The following is a 13,999-nucleotide window of genomic DNA, read 5'->3' on the forward strand; positions in this document are numbered from 1 at the left end:
CGTAATGCTTTATTTCTCAGCTATTTTGGAATCCATTTTTCAAGTGCACAGTGCCTCTAGGTAGCTGCTAGAAGTCATATCTTTCCTTAATTTAAATGAACAACCACCTAATTCATAATCTCATTGTATTTCTTTAGTAGCTTTAACATAAAACTGATTTCAGATAATTATCACCTTGTGCAGGTAGCAGGAACTCAGGGATATCTTAATAAAACAGATTTTGCAAAGCACTGTACTTAGATTTTGACAGGTTTATCTTCCACTGCACAACACACAGATTTCACCTTTTCAGAACTTGAAATTTTTTGTTAAAAAAAAATGATAAAATACATAGAGAAAGCACCTTGAAGCAGCATCATATGTTTGTTAAAACTTTTTTTAAAAACTACAGTTATTTGGAAAAGTAATGACATTTCACCATCGGTAGTTGTACTTCCTCCTTACATTCCAGAAAGAAAAGTCTTCCCATCCAATTATAGAAATTTAAATCTTTTAACAAAAAGTTTTCATAAGAAATTTGTTTTGTTTATATAAGGTGGGGTTTTTTGAATTAAGGAGGTCATGACATAAGTGCTGTTGCTATAATTTGATGCATGCCATAGAGCAGGAAGTTACACATATATGCCAAATAAAAAGTAAAAAATCAGCCTTAGAAAAACCTATCAGCTTCAAGAGATCAATACAGAAAACAGCAGCTCCTTGTTAATGAATTCACTGAGACAACGTAGCTGTAAGACGTTATGCACTATTGCAACATTTCATAGAACTTCCAGCTCAAAATAAGAGCAAGCTTTTATGTTCTCAGCAGTCCCTTCACTGGTCATTAATTTTTTGCTTAATTTTGCCTTTCAAAACTTTCAGGCTCACTTGTCCCTAAGACTGCTGATATTTGGGTTTCTGCTTCAGCGATATTCTATCAGATGTATCAAGGTATACATTCTCTATGCTAGAAAGGTCTGAGATGTTTAGTAACAATTTGGTCCAAGTCTGCACATGCAGAAAGAGACATGGCTCCTAAGTAATCCAATAAAGGATTGTTTTTCCTCTCAAAAATAGTATTTATTTAGGGATTACTTAAAGAGTTAATTGCTATAGTAATTTTTTTTTTCTTTTTTTGCAATTGTATTTCAGTCTTCCAGGAAATATAAAGTGAAGTATAAAAATCTTGTAAACAAAACCAAACCCACTTCTATTCAGTACCATTGCAGCATTCTCATCTCTTCAAAATACATTCCCCAAAGGCTATCTGTTGTTTATAATTAGTTTACAAAAAATTTAATGAAAAAAAAAAATCATATGCTGAGATAAAGTCAAATTTTCAGCAGTGCCAGAAGGCCCAGCCCTGCAGAATTCTGTCCAGCTTATAAAAACTTCATTCACTTGGAGAGATGCACATTGCCAAGAAGATTTTACAGCGACTAAATTTTTAGTTTGTGTAAATATTTAATTATATCTTCCCTGGTTACTGTTTTATAACCTTTTCTCTGATGGTATTCTTAATTTCTCATTATTCCCATAATTTGCTAAGCCTCTCACAAGCTTCACAAACTGCACACTTGCTGGCTTGCTTCATAGCTGAAAACATAAGGCAGGAAGCAAACTATTAATAATTTCATCACCTATATTTAGGCTTTCCATTACTACACAACCACCTGAGTCACTCCTTACGTCAAGCGAAGATGCTGAAGGGATAAAAAGGAAGGGATGTTTTGTGCCATACCATCGGCTCATGAGCAACCCAGCAACTCCTATGACAGCGCTGATGCCCATACAGAGTGGGTAAATTATGTTATTATGCGATCTTCACTAGCATTCTGTTTCTATGGTCACATCATCTGTGAGATAGTGAAACAGTACCATGAATACCACTTTTTGGTGGTGGGAAACTGGAATAGGACAGGTGAAGTGAAATGGCCAAGACTAAAATCTGCCTAGGAAATATGGGAAAGAACCAGTTGAGCAATACAGTGACTGCATCACAAGCACCAATGAATCAGCTATTTGTTCAAGACCATCCTGAGTCTGAAACCCTTGGACAAGACATTCACTTTTCCTTGTAGTGTCAGCAGTACAGAGAAGCATCATCAGAGATACACAGAGACAGGCATCACTTTATTCTGCTTCTTTGGATAGCACTTGCACGTAAGCCTCTCCCTCCACTTCTCATTAATCTAACCCTCGGACTGAGGCAGTCATTGCTCAGACACTGGCTGGGCATCAGTCTACATGTGGGAGGTGGTAAGTGATTGCCTTTCCATCACTTGTCTTGGTTTTGCTTCCTCTTTCCTTCATTTATTGAACTGCCTTTATCTTGACCTATGAGTTTTCTCACTTTTGCTCTTCCTAGTCTCCTTCCCCGTCCTGCTGGGGGAGAGGGACTGAGTGGCTGTGTGATGCTTAGCTGCCAGCTGGGGTCAACACATCACAACCAGGAAATTGAAGAAGTACATGTCAGGAACTTGAAGACCAAGGGAAACCACTAAGATAATGGAAAATGTATGTTTAATAATTACAAACTTTTCCGGGCAACCGAAGGTTCTCACATTGTTTATGGTTTGGAAACAAGGCAAATAAATTTCATCTAAATTTGAAAGCCTGTTTTATTTGAAATGTTTTAAAATATATTTTTGTCCAACTCTTGGAGCTTTTAAGGAAAAAAAGCTCCCAATATTTGCTAAACTAGAGAAAATAATTTCACTAAAGAAACTAATTTCATTATTAGGGCAGTAAGCAGAGAAAGGAGATAGATATTTAGATAACATTACCTTTCGCTGTTCTTTTTACCACTAGATGAACTGCTGGTGGATCCAGTGCGGTTGCGACTCCCTTTGGAATCTCCATAGCTTTCCCTCCGACCGCCTGGGGACACGCGCTCAGCTGAACTGGTTCTCTTAACGGTGCTAATAAAAAAAGGAGCAAGTTATACAGTGGCACTTGTAAAAGCACATATCTCTATGACAAGTATTTGAGAAATGTATCAAGTAGAAAGCTGACCCTAAAAATAACTACAACTTTGGTTTTAATCATAACTTGATTTCTTACAGAGCCTACATAAGAATGTTGCTGAGTACCTGGTGCAATACAGACAAACATACTGCTTTTTCCTTAATCATAAAATAGAAGATGGGCTAAACTAATATCACAGAGTAAGTTGCAATACCTATTTTCCAGGTCACATTTCAAGTCTCTTGACTACTACTCCACACTTCTGGACTTTTGGAATCTCTTAATAAGAAGTGAAAGATTTAAAGAGAAAACATTACCTGACACCTCCAGCCAGACTACACAGAATGCCAAAAGTAGGTCAAAATTTGAGCACCAGCAAGCTATCTTTGTGTCTTCATTCAGTATCAATTATTCTGCAGTTCAAAGCTAGTTTTAACATACCCCAAAGTGCAATTAATGGTGAGCTAGCCTGAATTTTTTCGTTAGCTTGTCAAAAACGTATGCTTCCTTCTTACATGTATAAATAGATTAGATTCCCCACATCCCCTGACAAGGGGTTTCTCAAAGGCTTAAAGCTTGCCTTACTTTCTCATTCTTCAACCATCTTTCCTGCCAAGATAGCTATCAGGGAGCTCTTGTATGACTTTACGGCACCCCTTAGAGACCCAGCTCTCTCTGATGGAAAAATGTGAGCCAAAACACAAGCAGTATTACTTAGTAAATTAAGAGAAGCCCACTCAGAGCTTACACCTAATAGGAGACAAATTACTGTGGTTATTTGTTAGTCCAAAGCACTTCTCCATAAAGCAGTGCTTCCCAGAAGGAGAGGGAGCAGCTAAGGGTGAGGTCCCGAGCTGGGCGATGCTTTCCACTTTGCGGTGCTCCCTGTGCAGCGTTACCCAGACCGAGGTAGGAATCGCCCCCACGGCGGCGGTGTCAGGGTCTCGTTTTCCCCCCACCCCAGTCCTGTGCTGTTTTCTCCTCTCCAAAGAGCAGAATGGAAACGTCCCCTTTACCCATAACATCCCCATAACTAAATGGCCACCTTCAGCAGCTCTCTCACCCAGAAGCCATGGACACCAATGATCACTTTCAAGCTCACATCCCTCTACCCAAATCCCAACCACAAGCTCCCTCCCTCTGTGAAAACTTCACTTCTTTCTGTTCTTGCTCCTTCAAGGCCCAGTCTCATCCCAGTCGCCCCTTTTACCATCCCCAGCCAGCTCCCCCTTGACCTCCCTACACCCCCAGGATGCTCTGCCTACCATAAGGCTCATCTCAAGCATCCTTGAGGACTATTCCAAACCCATCAGCCCCTAACAACTACCCCTACACTGGTATCTCAGCTCCTCAAGCTCTGTCCCACTTTGTGTGTGGTGTAAGAGAGGCACTGGCTCTTCATAACTAAAGGAAATGAGACAGGCTTTTCTGTCTGGCCAAAAAATATTCAGCTTATCAACTGTACATCACCATTGATACACTTTTTTTTTTTAAAAAAAAAATAGATTCCTGCTCCCTCATGTCTTTTTACCAGCGAGGAGGGAAATGTTTCAACACCTCAGCTGAGGCTCAGTTACAGAAACGATGGGAACAACTGAACCGGAGTCTTTCTGCAAAGCAACCACTCTTCTGAAAGGAAGGAAGCCCCCATCCACTGCAGAGCAGATGCATGTTACGATGCATCTCAGGTAGCTTGACAAAAAACTTTCTGGAACATGCAATGGTAGAACAGATGTTCAGTGCTGTGTTTTTGTATTAAAAACAAGCACTATTCAAACAATTAAGCTGAAATTAAAAAAATACTGTTTCTGTGGAGAGAGTAATGTAAGAGAGCAAGCAGAATGCAAAGTTACACACAGGCACAGAACAAAATACATTCAGAGGAGAAGGGAAAAGGCAGTAAAAAGAATTCAATTCTGTCTTAATTTCAGAAGAAAGTGTCTCCTACACTAGCCTAATATTATCCAAGTCATCTCAGTGTCAAACGCATGGAAAAACCTCCTCTAGTAAATTAAATAACATAGTGTTAACATTTAACTGTTCTCCCTGCATCTCTCAACATTATCCAGTTTAATACTACTCCAGTTAAAATATAAAGCCTTGACACTGGAAATGTTTACTCCACATAACATATCTTTATTAGCTCGAGTCCTTCCACTACTTTACATAGAGTACTTGCAAAAATATCCACTCTGTGTGAGTTTGCAGGATCAAACCTTTATTTTGGCATCTTTTCCTAGTTAAGGAAAAGAAGAGGAAATATCAGCCTACATTGAAATTAAATTAAGGAAATTACCAAATTATACTAATGTTAGAAAAAAACGTAAGTTACAGAAGCAATTTCAAACTAATTTTAATGTTGCTTGGGGTTTTATTTTTATAGCTACCAACATTCAAAAGATGAACTGGTGGATAAAAAATGAATGGGTGGGACTAAAGCTTAAAAGTGTAATGCTATCTTTGTTCTGAATAATGAAGTCTCATATCAGTATAAAAACTACTCTTACCACAGGAACAAAGTTCTTTTAAACTCTTTTGGCTTACGTCCATTACTGCTTAAACTAATTAGCAATGCTGTCTTCTGACAAATTTTATTTTAAGCTTTCCACAACAACAAAAAAAGCCCAGTGAGAAGTATTAGCAGGTGGCTGGAAAAGAGGATTATAACTCCATTGTACTAACTCAATTTTGGCATATACACATTTTGGTAGCGATAGTGTTAAACACCAGGGATTATATCCATGGCTACAGTAGATACACTATCACCTGAGGAGGAATTTGAAACGATAGAAAATATTCATTTAACTTACAGGTTTGCAAGAGTATAACTGGAGATTCCAGAATTTGGCTTCCACATTAGTGATAGGAAAGGAGAGCATTTTCAATTATTTAAAAAGATAACATTCGGTAACACAATTTTTATCTTGTTTAAGACAGTAATGTGGTGTAATGAAATACCCCTATAATAAAAATTATGTTAGCATGAGATAACGCAGATACCATAACTGAAATTATTATCTAAGTTTTGCAATGCATTTATCAATGATGAGAAAGTTTTAAACATGAACTTCTGAAAATGTTAAAAATGGGAATAATAATTACAGTTCTACCATGTTAATGCTTGTACTAAAACAGCCAGTTTTTGTGTTGAACCGAAACGGAAAGGAAAAACAACTGAGCTTCAACACTACAAAGCTATTAAGGATCCCTCACCTTAGAGCAGGCTTTTTCAGTTTGCATGCATTGAGAAGATTCACAGACCTGCTTAATCCAGATTGAGAGGTGCGTAAACAAAGCAGAATAAAAAGTGAATGCAACAATAAAATGTGGAAACAAGACATTTAAAACAACCTTACATTAAAAGACATAATTGCATGCCTTCAAGATATGAAATCACGTGCAAGAGTAAACAACACAGTGCTTATTGACTCAGTTAGATGTTTGATCATTTCAAACCATACATTTAAGGACACCAATGTATCTTTGAATGACAAAATCTCAGCAATGCTCCAATACACTGACTGTTTCTAAAGCGACTCAAAAAAAAAAAAGGAAAGAAAGCCAAAGAAACCAAAGAGGCTATCTGAAGAAACAAGACAGATGATCCAGCTAGAAGACAAAGACTATTAAAAAAGCAACATTAAAAACAAGAAAATAAATCCTCATATATACATACATATACCACCGCATAGCATGAATGTTTCAGATGGTTGCATTACTGAATCGTGGTGAACAAATCTGGCCAAAATTAAAATAGATATATATTTAATTACCAAAATATGGGGGAAAAAAATAAAAGCTTCTCAATAAAATAAATTAAAAAATAGCACATAATGCTCTTAGTAACTGATGATATTAATAATATTTTGAAACTTGTCTAGCACTCTTTCCGACTCTCATTTAAATCAATTAGAATAAATTCAAGAATAACATATGACTTTAATTTCATTATGCCTTTGAGCAAAATGCACTAATAACTTTAATTGTTAGAGATATAGTGAAGTGGCATAATAGTTTTGCCACTCGAAGCTCAGTGGAGAGGGATTTCTTTTTTAGTTTATATTTGGTTTATTTTAAAACATTTTCTTTGAGAGTCAAGTGTTAAACAGAAGACTTAATTGCAGGTTCGATAGAGTTTGTGTGTGTGCCAGTTACAAACCATCGTTGCCCCCAGAACAGAACACAGAACATTAATTCCAGGCGACTGAACAATTTCCTAGGGGCCATGTGTTTAGACTTTTGAAGAACAGGAATTTATCATATTAAAGTATTTTATTCTCCCTACAAACAAAGCTCTTTATGTTTTCTTTGTTCCAGCTTCTTCCTTTTGATCTCCATTGTCAGAGTTTTGCACCATTGTAATACTTTGCAATCTGCTGGGGGAGAAAGAATGACTGATTGTCTCCTTTTGAAAGGCAAAGTATGTGCTAGCCTGCAGCCTGCAGCAGCATCCCTACTGGGAAAGGTACTGTCTGCATTCTCCTCCCTTACACTTTTTTTTTTCCTTTTTCCCCCTCAATTCTTGGAAACAAAGCTATCCTAGATGAGTCACAAAACCCTAGATTTTAATAGGGAACACAAAACATTACTACTGTGTGCTGGCCAAATTCCAAAGACAAATTTAGTGTTAAGCAGTGAACTTCAAGCCACATTACATCTGAAAGGAAGAGTGCAGGGGGAAGGGAAAGTTCTGCTCACGATACACCAAGCTCATCTTATTCTGAAGGAAAATTTCAAACCATTATTCTATGTACAAAGTTCAGAACAGAAATATGGCAGCGTTCAAAAAGCTGGTACTCAAAATAGCTTTTATACTTCTACAGCACAAAAGTAATAAATATATCAATTTTATAATCAAACCCTCTGAGCAAAGGCTTTTTGCGAAGACAACTTTGAAGCACTTTACAAAGGCAGGCAATTTTTGATTATCTGTGTCAGGTGATTGTCCAGCCCACTGCAGAATCACTGCAGCTTTACATTAGCCGGCTTGCACCTGGACGCCGCCCAGCTGTGTTCGCATGGCACCCCATCACCTGAGCACTGCAGCGCCTGTTGCTGCTGGACCAGAATTTTTGGTCCCGGTATCACCAGCACCATCAGGCTTTCTATCTTGCACTGTATTACCACCATATATTTTTATAATCCAGTTGACCTATGTTTTGTATTTGTGCTTTTGCTCTACTCAAGTTATTTCATCCCTTCCTTAACTTGGATAACTGGGTGCTGACCATATGAGATCTGAACACTGAAGGGAGGGTTGGTGCCCTCAATTCTAATTGAAGTCAGAGTCAGTTGAGGCTACTCAACACTTCGCAAGATCTGGATCTAATTATCACATTAGGCCCTATAACCTACTGATATCCAGAGATACACATTTTACATATGGAAAACCAATATGCATAGAGGTTAAACGATTTGCATAAAGTCATTGAGAGAATATGTGGCAGAACTCAAATGAAAGCCTGCTAGTTCCAACCCTTTCAGCCTCGAGCCTTTTTTATTACCTCCAATTTTATATTCCTGCCAGAAGAAGTAATTTCCATTTCAAATATTAAATGGGAAATCAGAAAACGTAGTGAACTCTGAACCACATCTCCTTGGTAATCCAGCAAGGCAGATAAACTGTATACCAACCTGTGGGCTCAAATGAGCCAACCAACATATTTAAATACAGCTATTGTATGAAATGAGATTGTGTCTGCAGACATATCAATAAGCACATCTGTTTCTAAGCTGTGGAATGTATGGATGCACATTCGGTCCCCACAGACATTATTTGCATGTATTTATATAAATATGCACAACATACTGTTTCAAGGGACAGACTGATGTAATTTCCATCAGGTTTTATACACTTGCTAACCTAAACGGTGAAAGCAGCAGAGAATGGACAAATCAGAAGTTATTTACTTGTTATCTGCCTTTTCGTAACTGTGTTCAGTAAAATACTTGTGAGGGACTTGATTAACCTGGATGTTTGTCTCCTTTGAAGACAAGATCACAGGCACCAAAAAAATTTAAGATTATATTTTTCTAGTATAGTAATAGCAGATACTTGTAATTCACAACAGCAGACCAAAGGTTTAAAAGAAAACTCAGAAAAAATACATTTTTCTTTCTTTTTTTATACTTTCACTTTTCAAATTTTACTTTTTCACATTTTGAAAAAAATCAGATTTTTCAGTTCTGCACCTATATTGTGTAGGAAAAGCATTAAAAGTATCCAAGTTGAAATTAATACTTAACTCTAGAGCTGCTATGCCAAATTACCATATTTTGGACTAACAAATACCTATACCACGAAGCAGTAGCAATTTTAGAGTCAGTTTATATGAAAACTGCACTATAAAACTATGACAAAAATCAGAACTAAAAAAAATTATTAAAAATTACACACCATCTATAAAGCGTTCAACACCGCGTGAAGCTTCTTAACACAAATAAAAAAGTTCTACCCCTTAAAAAAAAAGCTATTTGATCTTGCTGCTATATTTCCATTACTGTTTTATGCATAAACACAGCTCCTGAATGTAAAAGGGTCCATTGTAAATATAAAGTATGAATGAATTCATATTACTGAGTTCATAATTAATTCATCTACTTGACTATTTGCAAGTAAGCTACTTGGAACACTTAGTACATCATCCTTAAATGTTGACTATTTGGAGCATGATTTACTATGAAACCTCAGCAGTTATTTTAAGGTTCATTATCAAAAGCTACTAAAAGTAGAGACTAATTTACCAAAAAAAGTTTTGTACAGTAATTCATTGGTGAGGTCCTTACCATTCCACACTCTTCACGTTGAAGTATATTTATAGGCAAGGCACAGAAATATACTCTAATATAATTTAATAAAAAATAAAATTTGCATATTAAATACTATCAATACAGAATTTTAGAGCATTTGAAGGGAACAGGAATTCCATAGCACCTGGACTTAAAACTGCTTTTTGCAGGACACGCAATAACCCTGTTCTCCTAAGCACTCTTAATAAGTGTCCATCAATTTCAGCAAAACTGCCCATGTGTATTGTTTTCTTTTCCAAAATTGAATATACATTTTCATACCACTTATTTAAAGCGCCTTCTCTTCAGCAAAGAGAAGGGATAAAGCATAATAAAAGGACATTAAATCCTTATCCTGTGGAAGACTCTCTCATACAGGAACCAAGACAGTCCAAAAACGCTCCCTAAGGATGCTCCCTAAGGACTTTCCCACTGGCACTCAGGGTATCCAGACTGAAGATGGGTCAGGTGGAAGGGCTGCAGCGTGGCATTATCTGCAGGGATCCTGAGCTAGGATAATGCCTACAGGCTGCAGGCAATACCTCATGGACTGCCTGAATTACACAAAGGACTCTCAGAATAGAGAAAGCACAAGTACGATCTTGACCGGCGTTTCATCCACCCTACTCTGGGGCAGAAAGTCCTAGGCTGAACCTTAAGAGATGGAGAGTAGAGACTCGGAATCACACCCTCTGTACACAAGTGAAGCGTGCCAATGCTTGCGCTCTCTCATGTGTTTTATAATTACTATTGAAACTTTAGTAGTGAGAATGAAATTATGATAATTATTAAGAAAGAATAATTTGTAAAGAACAAAAGTTCTTTAAAAATTCCCCATATACAAAATAGTACCCCTTTTTAAACACTTATGAATTTTATTTTTTAAAAGGCAGGTTCTTTCACCCATTTTCAAAATTCTGGTAACATAATTCTGATAATGGAATAGTTTATACAGTATTTGCCTTCCTTGTCTTATCTTAAGGGCTGATTCAGACCAACCTGCCAAAGCCTACAGCTGAAGTGAGCCCCAGTTCATAGGCGTTCATAGGATTACATTTATGTGACACAAACAACTATGGTATTTTCCAAATGTAATTGTGCACGGCATAGCTTCTGTCTTCTCTACAATAACAAAACCTGGAGTTTCCTGGAAAATCAGTCCCCTTCAACACAGTAACAAAGACAGGCATATCCTTAGTCACCATCTCCCCATTAAGGAAAAATTCTCTTTACAAAAGAGACCTCAGATCTTAGCAGGTTAACACTCTCATCTCCACAACTTGCCCTCCTCAGAGTTGACAGCATCATCACTACAAAAAACTGAGGATGACACACAACAAAAGAAATGTTAAAAAAAAAAAAAAAAAAAAAAAAGCCACGCTATTATCTTTTACAGGCAAACCATACAGCAGATTAGCACCACAATAACTGTCACGTGTAACTTTGCGCTCCCTATAACCTAGATGTATAAAACATGTAGCCCACTTAAAAACACCACACACACAAAGCAAATTGAGACAGAGCAGTAATTTTTAAAAGGACTTAAATACATGCTAATGGTAAGATAACTAAAGATGGATGTTTTAATTTGCATAAACATGTGCTAGGCATAGAATTTTCCTCCTCCCTGAGATGCTTCTAACATTGCACATGCAGTTTCTATGACAATTTTTAGCGAGAGGAAACCACCAAAGGTAACATACTGATTTGTAATGATAGCACAGTGTCTCTGCAGACTATATATCTTCTAGTAGCTCCTAAAAGAATCCTTGTGCTACTTTTCATGTTATGCAACAGCAGAGTAAAAATGCTTTATCCTCTCTATGCTAGACTGTAGTACAAGAAAATAACACAAACTAGTAGACCAAGCATCGTGCCTTCTTTCAGTATTCACAGTAATAACCTTAATTCTAATTAGACCAAATAAATTTAAAGCCTCTTAGAATGAAATCCATCTCTCCTTTTCTTTCTGAACTAAATATTTAGACCATTGCTTTGCAAGTAAGAAAAACAAGAGGCTTAAAAGAGGAGATACACTATTTTCTCAATTTAATGATTACGTTTCCGATAGATGTGTACCTTTTTGCTGCTGGTGATACAGTTTCCTTTCTGGTTCCTGATGGGGAAGGTAAAGAGCCACTTGGTTTCTTTGGTAACACAGTTCCGTTATTAACAGTAGTCCTTAAAGGCAGGGTTTGTACCAGCGGTCTTGCTGTAAAACAAGGAGAAGATGAAATAATCATTTTATTTTTCCGTTTTTTCTCCCAGCAAACAACATTAGAATATTTAAAAATATCTGTGTGGCAGGCAATTTTTGTTTCACTATTGCCAAATTCACCATAGATAAGGGTTTTAACAAGGAGGAATTTTATCATTATTATTATTATTTTTTATAATCCTATCAAACAAGTGATCTCCATATGCCTTAAGCACACAATTCTATAACCTGTCTCATCTGTAAAACTCTGTTCTAGCTCAAGGAGCTTAGTGGCAAGTGCAAAGGTAGCCGTTGCCACCGAAAGTAATCCTGCTCTCTTAAAAGAGTATCAGTCTCTTGCCCACCTGGACAGCATTCAGAAGAGTGCTAGAAATTACGGCAGGTTGCCATCCCAGAAACTCCTGCTCTTTATCCCTCAATGTTCTTGCATGTTTTCCACAAGCAAATGATATATCAAGAAATCCTTATTCCCCAAAAAAATCCCTTCTTTTAAAAAAATGTGGGCTTATGTTTGACAAAAAGGAATTTTACCCTTTAGTTAGAAAAAGTGATTGACATGAGTGAAGCAGTAGACTTAAGGAGCTGACATCATCTACCTTTGTTCTTCTGATCAAACGTTGGCTCAAAAAATGATATACATGTCATACTTGTAATTAATATTAGAATAATGGAAAAGTCGCAATCAAGTACGTTAGAAATTAGTTGCAAAAACAAACGGTGATTAGAACTGCAAGCAATGAGTACAAACATGAGAACTAGAGTGGACCATACCCTGAAAACACAGACACAAACACAACTAGTGCTCTCCCTGCAGCAGGGAAGAAAGCTGTGTACATCACTCGAAATTCGACAGGACTGTGTATCACGAGTTGGCTCTGTAAAGATGCCAAAAGTCTCTGGGTTCAGAGAAACACCCCCCCAGAGAAGGCAGCAGTCACAAGTCACTTAAGGAACACAAGATAAAATTTCACTGAACTTGGAGAGCATAGCAGAGAGCATACCTATGAAATGTTCTTTGAAAAAAGACTGGTGAGGATAAATAATCTAAAAAGCAAAAATTTTAAAAAAATCTAAAAATTAACAATTCTATACAGTCCTAGGTTATACTATGATAACCTCTTATTGTAGCACTGACGGCAAGCATTTAGTGACTTGTTCACCTGAAGTTTTCATATACTGAACAACAGAAGATAAATGTGAAAGCCTGTGCCTTGACAAGATTAGATCAGTAAATATGGTCTACCCAGGAATGCAAGTTTCAAGAGAAACTTTGTTTTGAAACTTTGTTAAAATATATACTTGTTTGTCACGTATTCATCATTTGTTTGTTCAGAGCGGAGAAATTTAGGTAACAACCCATAAGGAAATATTGAAGAAGCTTATTGGGCTTAGAAGCCTGAAGGATGACATGAAAACAAGTCAACAAAGAAAAAAAAATAAGAAAGTCTTACGCATGCTTACTGAGGACCAGAGAGCCTGTGACTGCAGAGGACTGATGGGTGAGACAGTATCGTTCTTACCGAGGACAGGAAGAGCAAGGGATGTCTGATTTTACGGGAAGCTTTAAGGCAAGGCTAAACAAGACTTAAATTAATTCATGGTGCCTTCCAGCCCTGGCTTCCATTATCTATTTTAACAGACTCATGCTGTCTTTAGAGCTTATACGAAACACTTAAAACTTACTGTACTTTGGCTTCTCATGCTTCTGGGTTTGGGTTTTTTTTGTTTGGTTGGTTGGGGTTTTTTTTGTTTTTTGGTTTTTGGTTATTTTTAATTAAGGGATTCAGATATCACGATCCTATTTACTTCAGTATTCATTCTTCCAAATTAAACTCCTTCTACAGTTTCATGCTGGATGCTTTACTGCTTGTTTCCTGACTAAGTGCTGCAATGCTGTAATTAATCTGTATGTATAAAACTGATTCTGTTGCATATTACAGAAGCACAGATAGCTACAGTGGAGCAGGTGTAGGCTTGTTTCCTGACAAGATTTCTGCAGCTCACAAAACTTTAATGAGGCTTTGAGAACATGAATTAGAACAACAA

The 13,999-nt window shown here is 37.1% G+C and overlaps 1 protein-coding gene across 2 annotated transcripts in view; it reads right to left on the reverse strand.

Annotated features, from left to right (window-relative positions):
* The window catches only part of EML1 (EMAP like 1), a 131,723-nt gene that overhangs the window by 39,292 nt on the left and 78,432 nt on the right, over positions 1-13,999 (reverse strand). For both annotated transcript variants that reach the window (XM_082318007.1, XM_082318008.1), the window contains exons 3-4: positions 11,815-11,947; positions 2,766-2,900 (exon numbers count right to left, since the gene is read on the reverse strand). In XM_082318007.1, the coding sequence (XP_082174133.1) occupies positions 2,766-2,900; positions 11,815-11,947 (268 nt within the window). The remainder of the gene's footprint in view (positions 1-2,765; positions 2,901-11,814; positions 11,948-13,999) is intronic.

This window comes from Platalea leucorodia, assembly GCF_965183815.1.
Source record: "Platalea leucorodia genome assembly, chromosome: 7".
Classification (NCBI taxonomy): Eukaryota; Metazoa; Chordata; class Aves; order Pelecaniformes; family Threskiornithidae; genus Platalea; species Platalea leucorodia.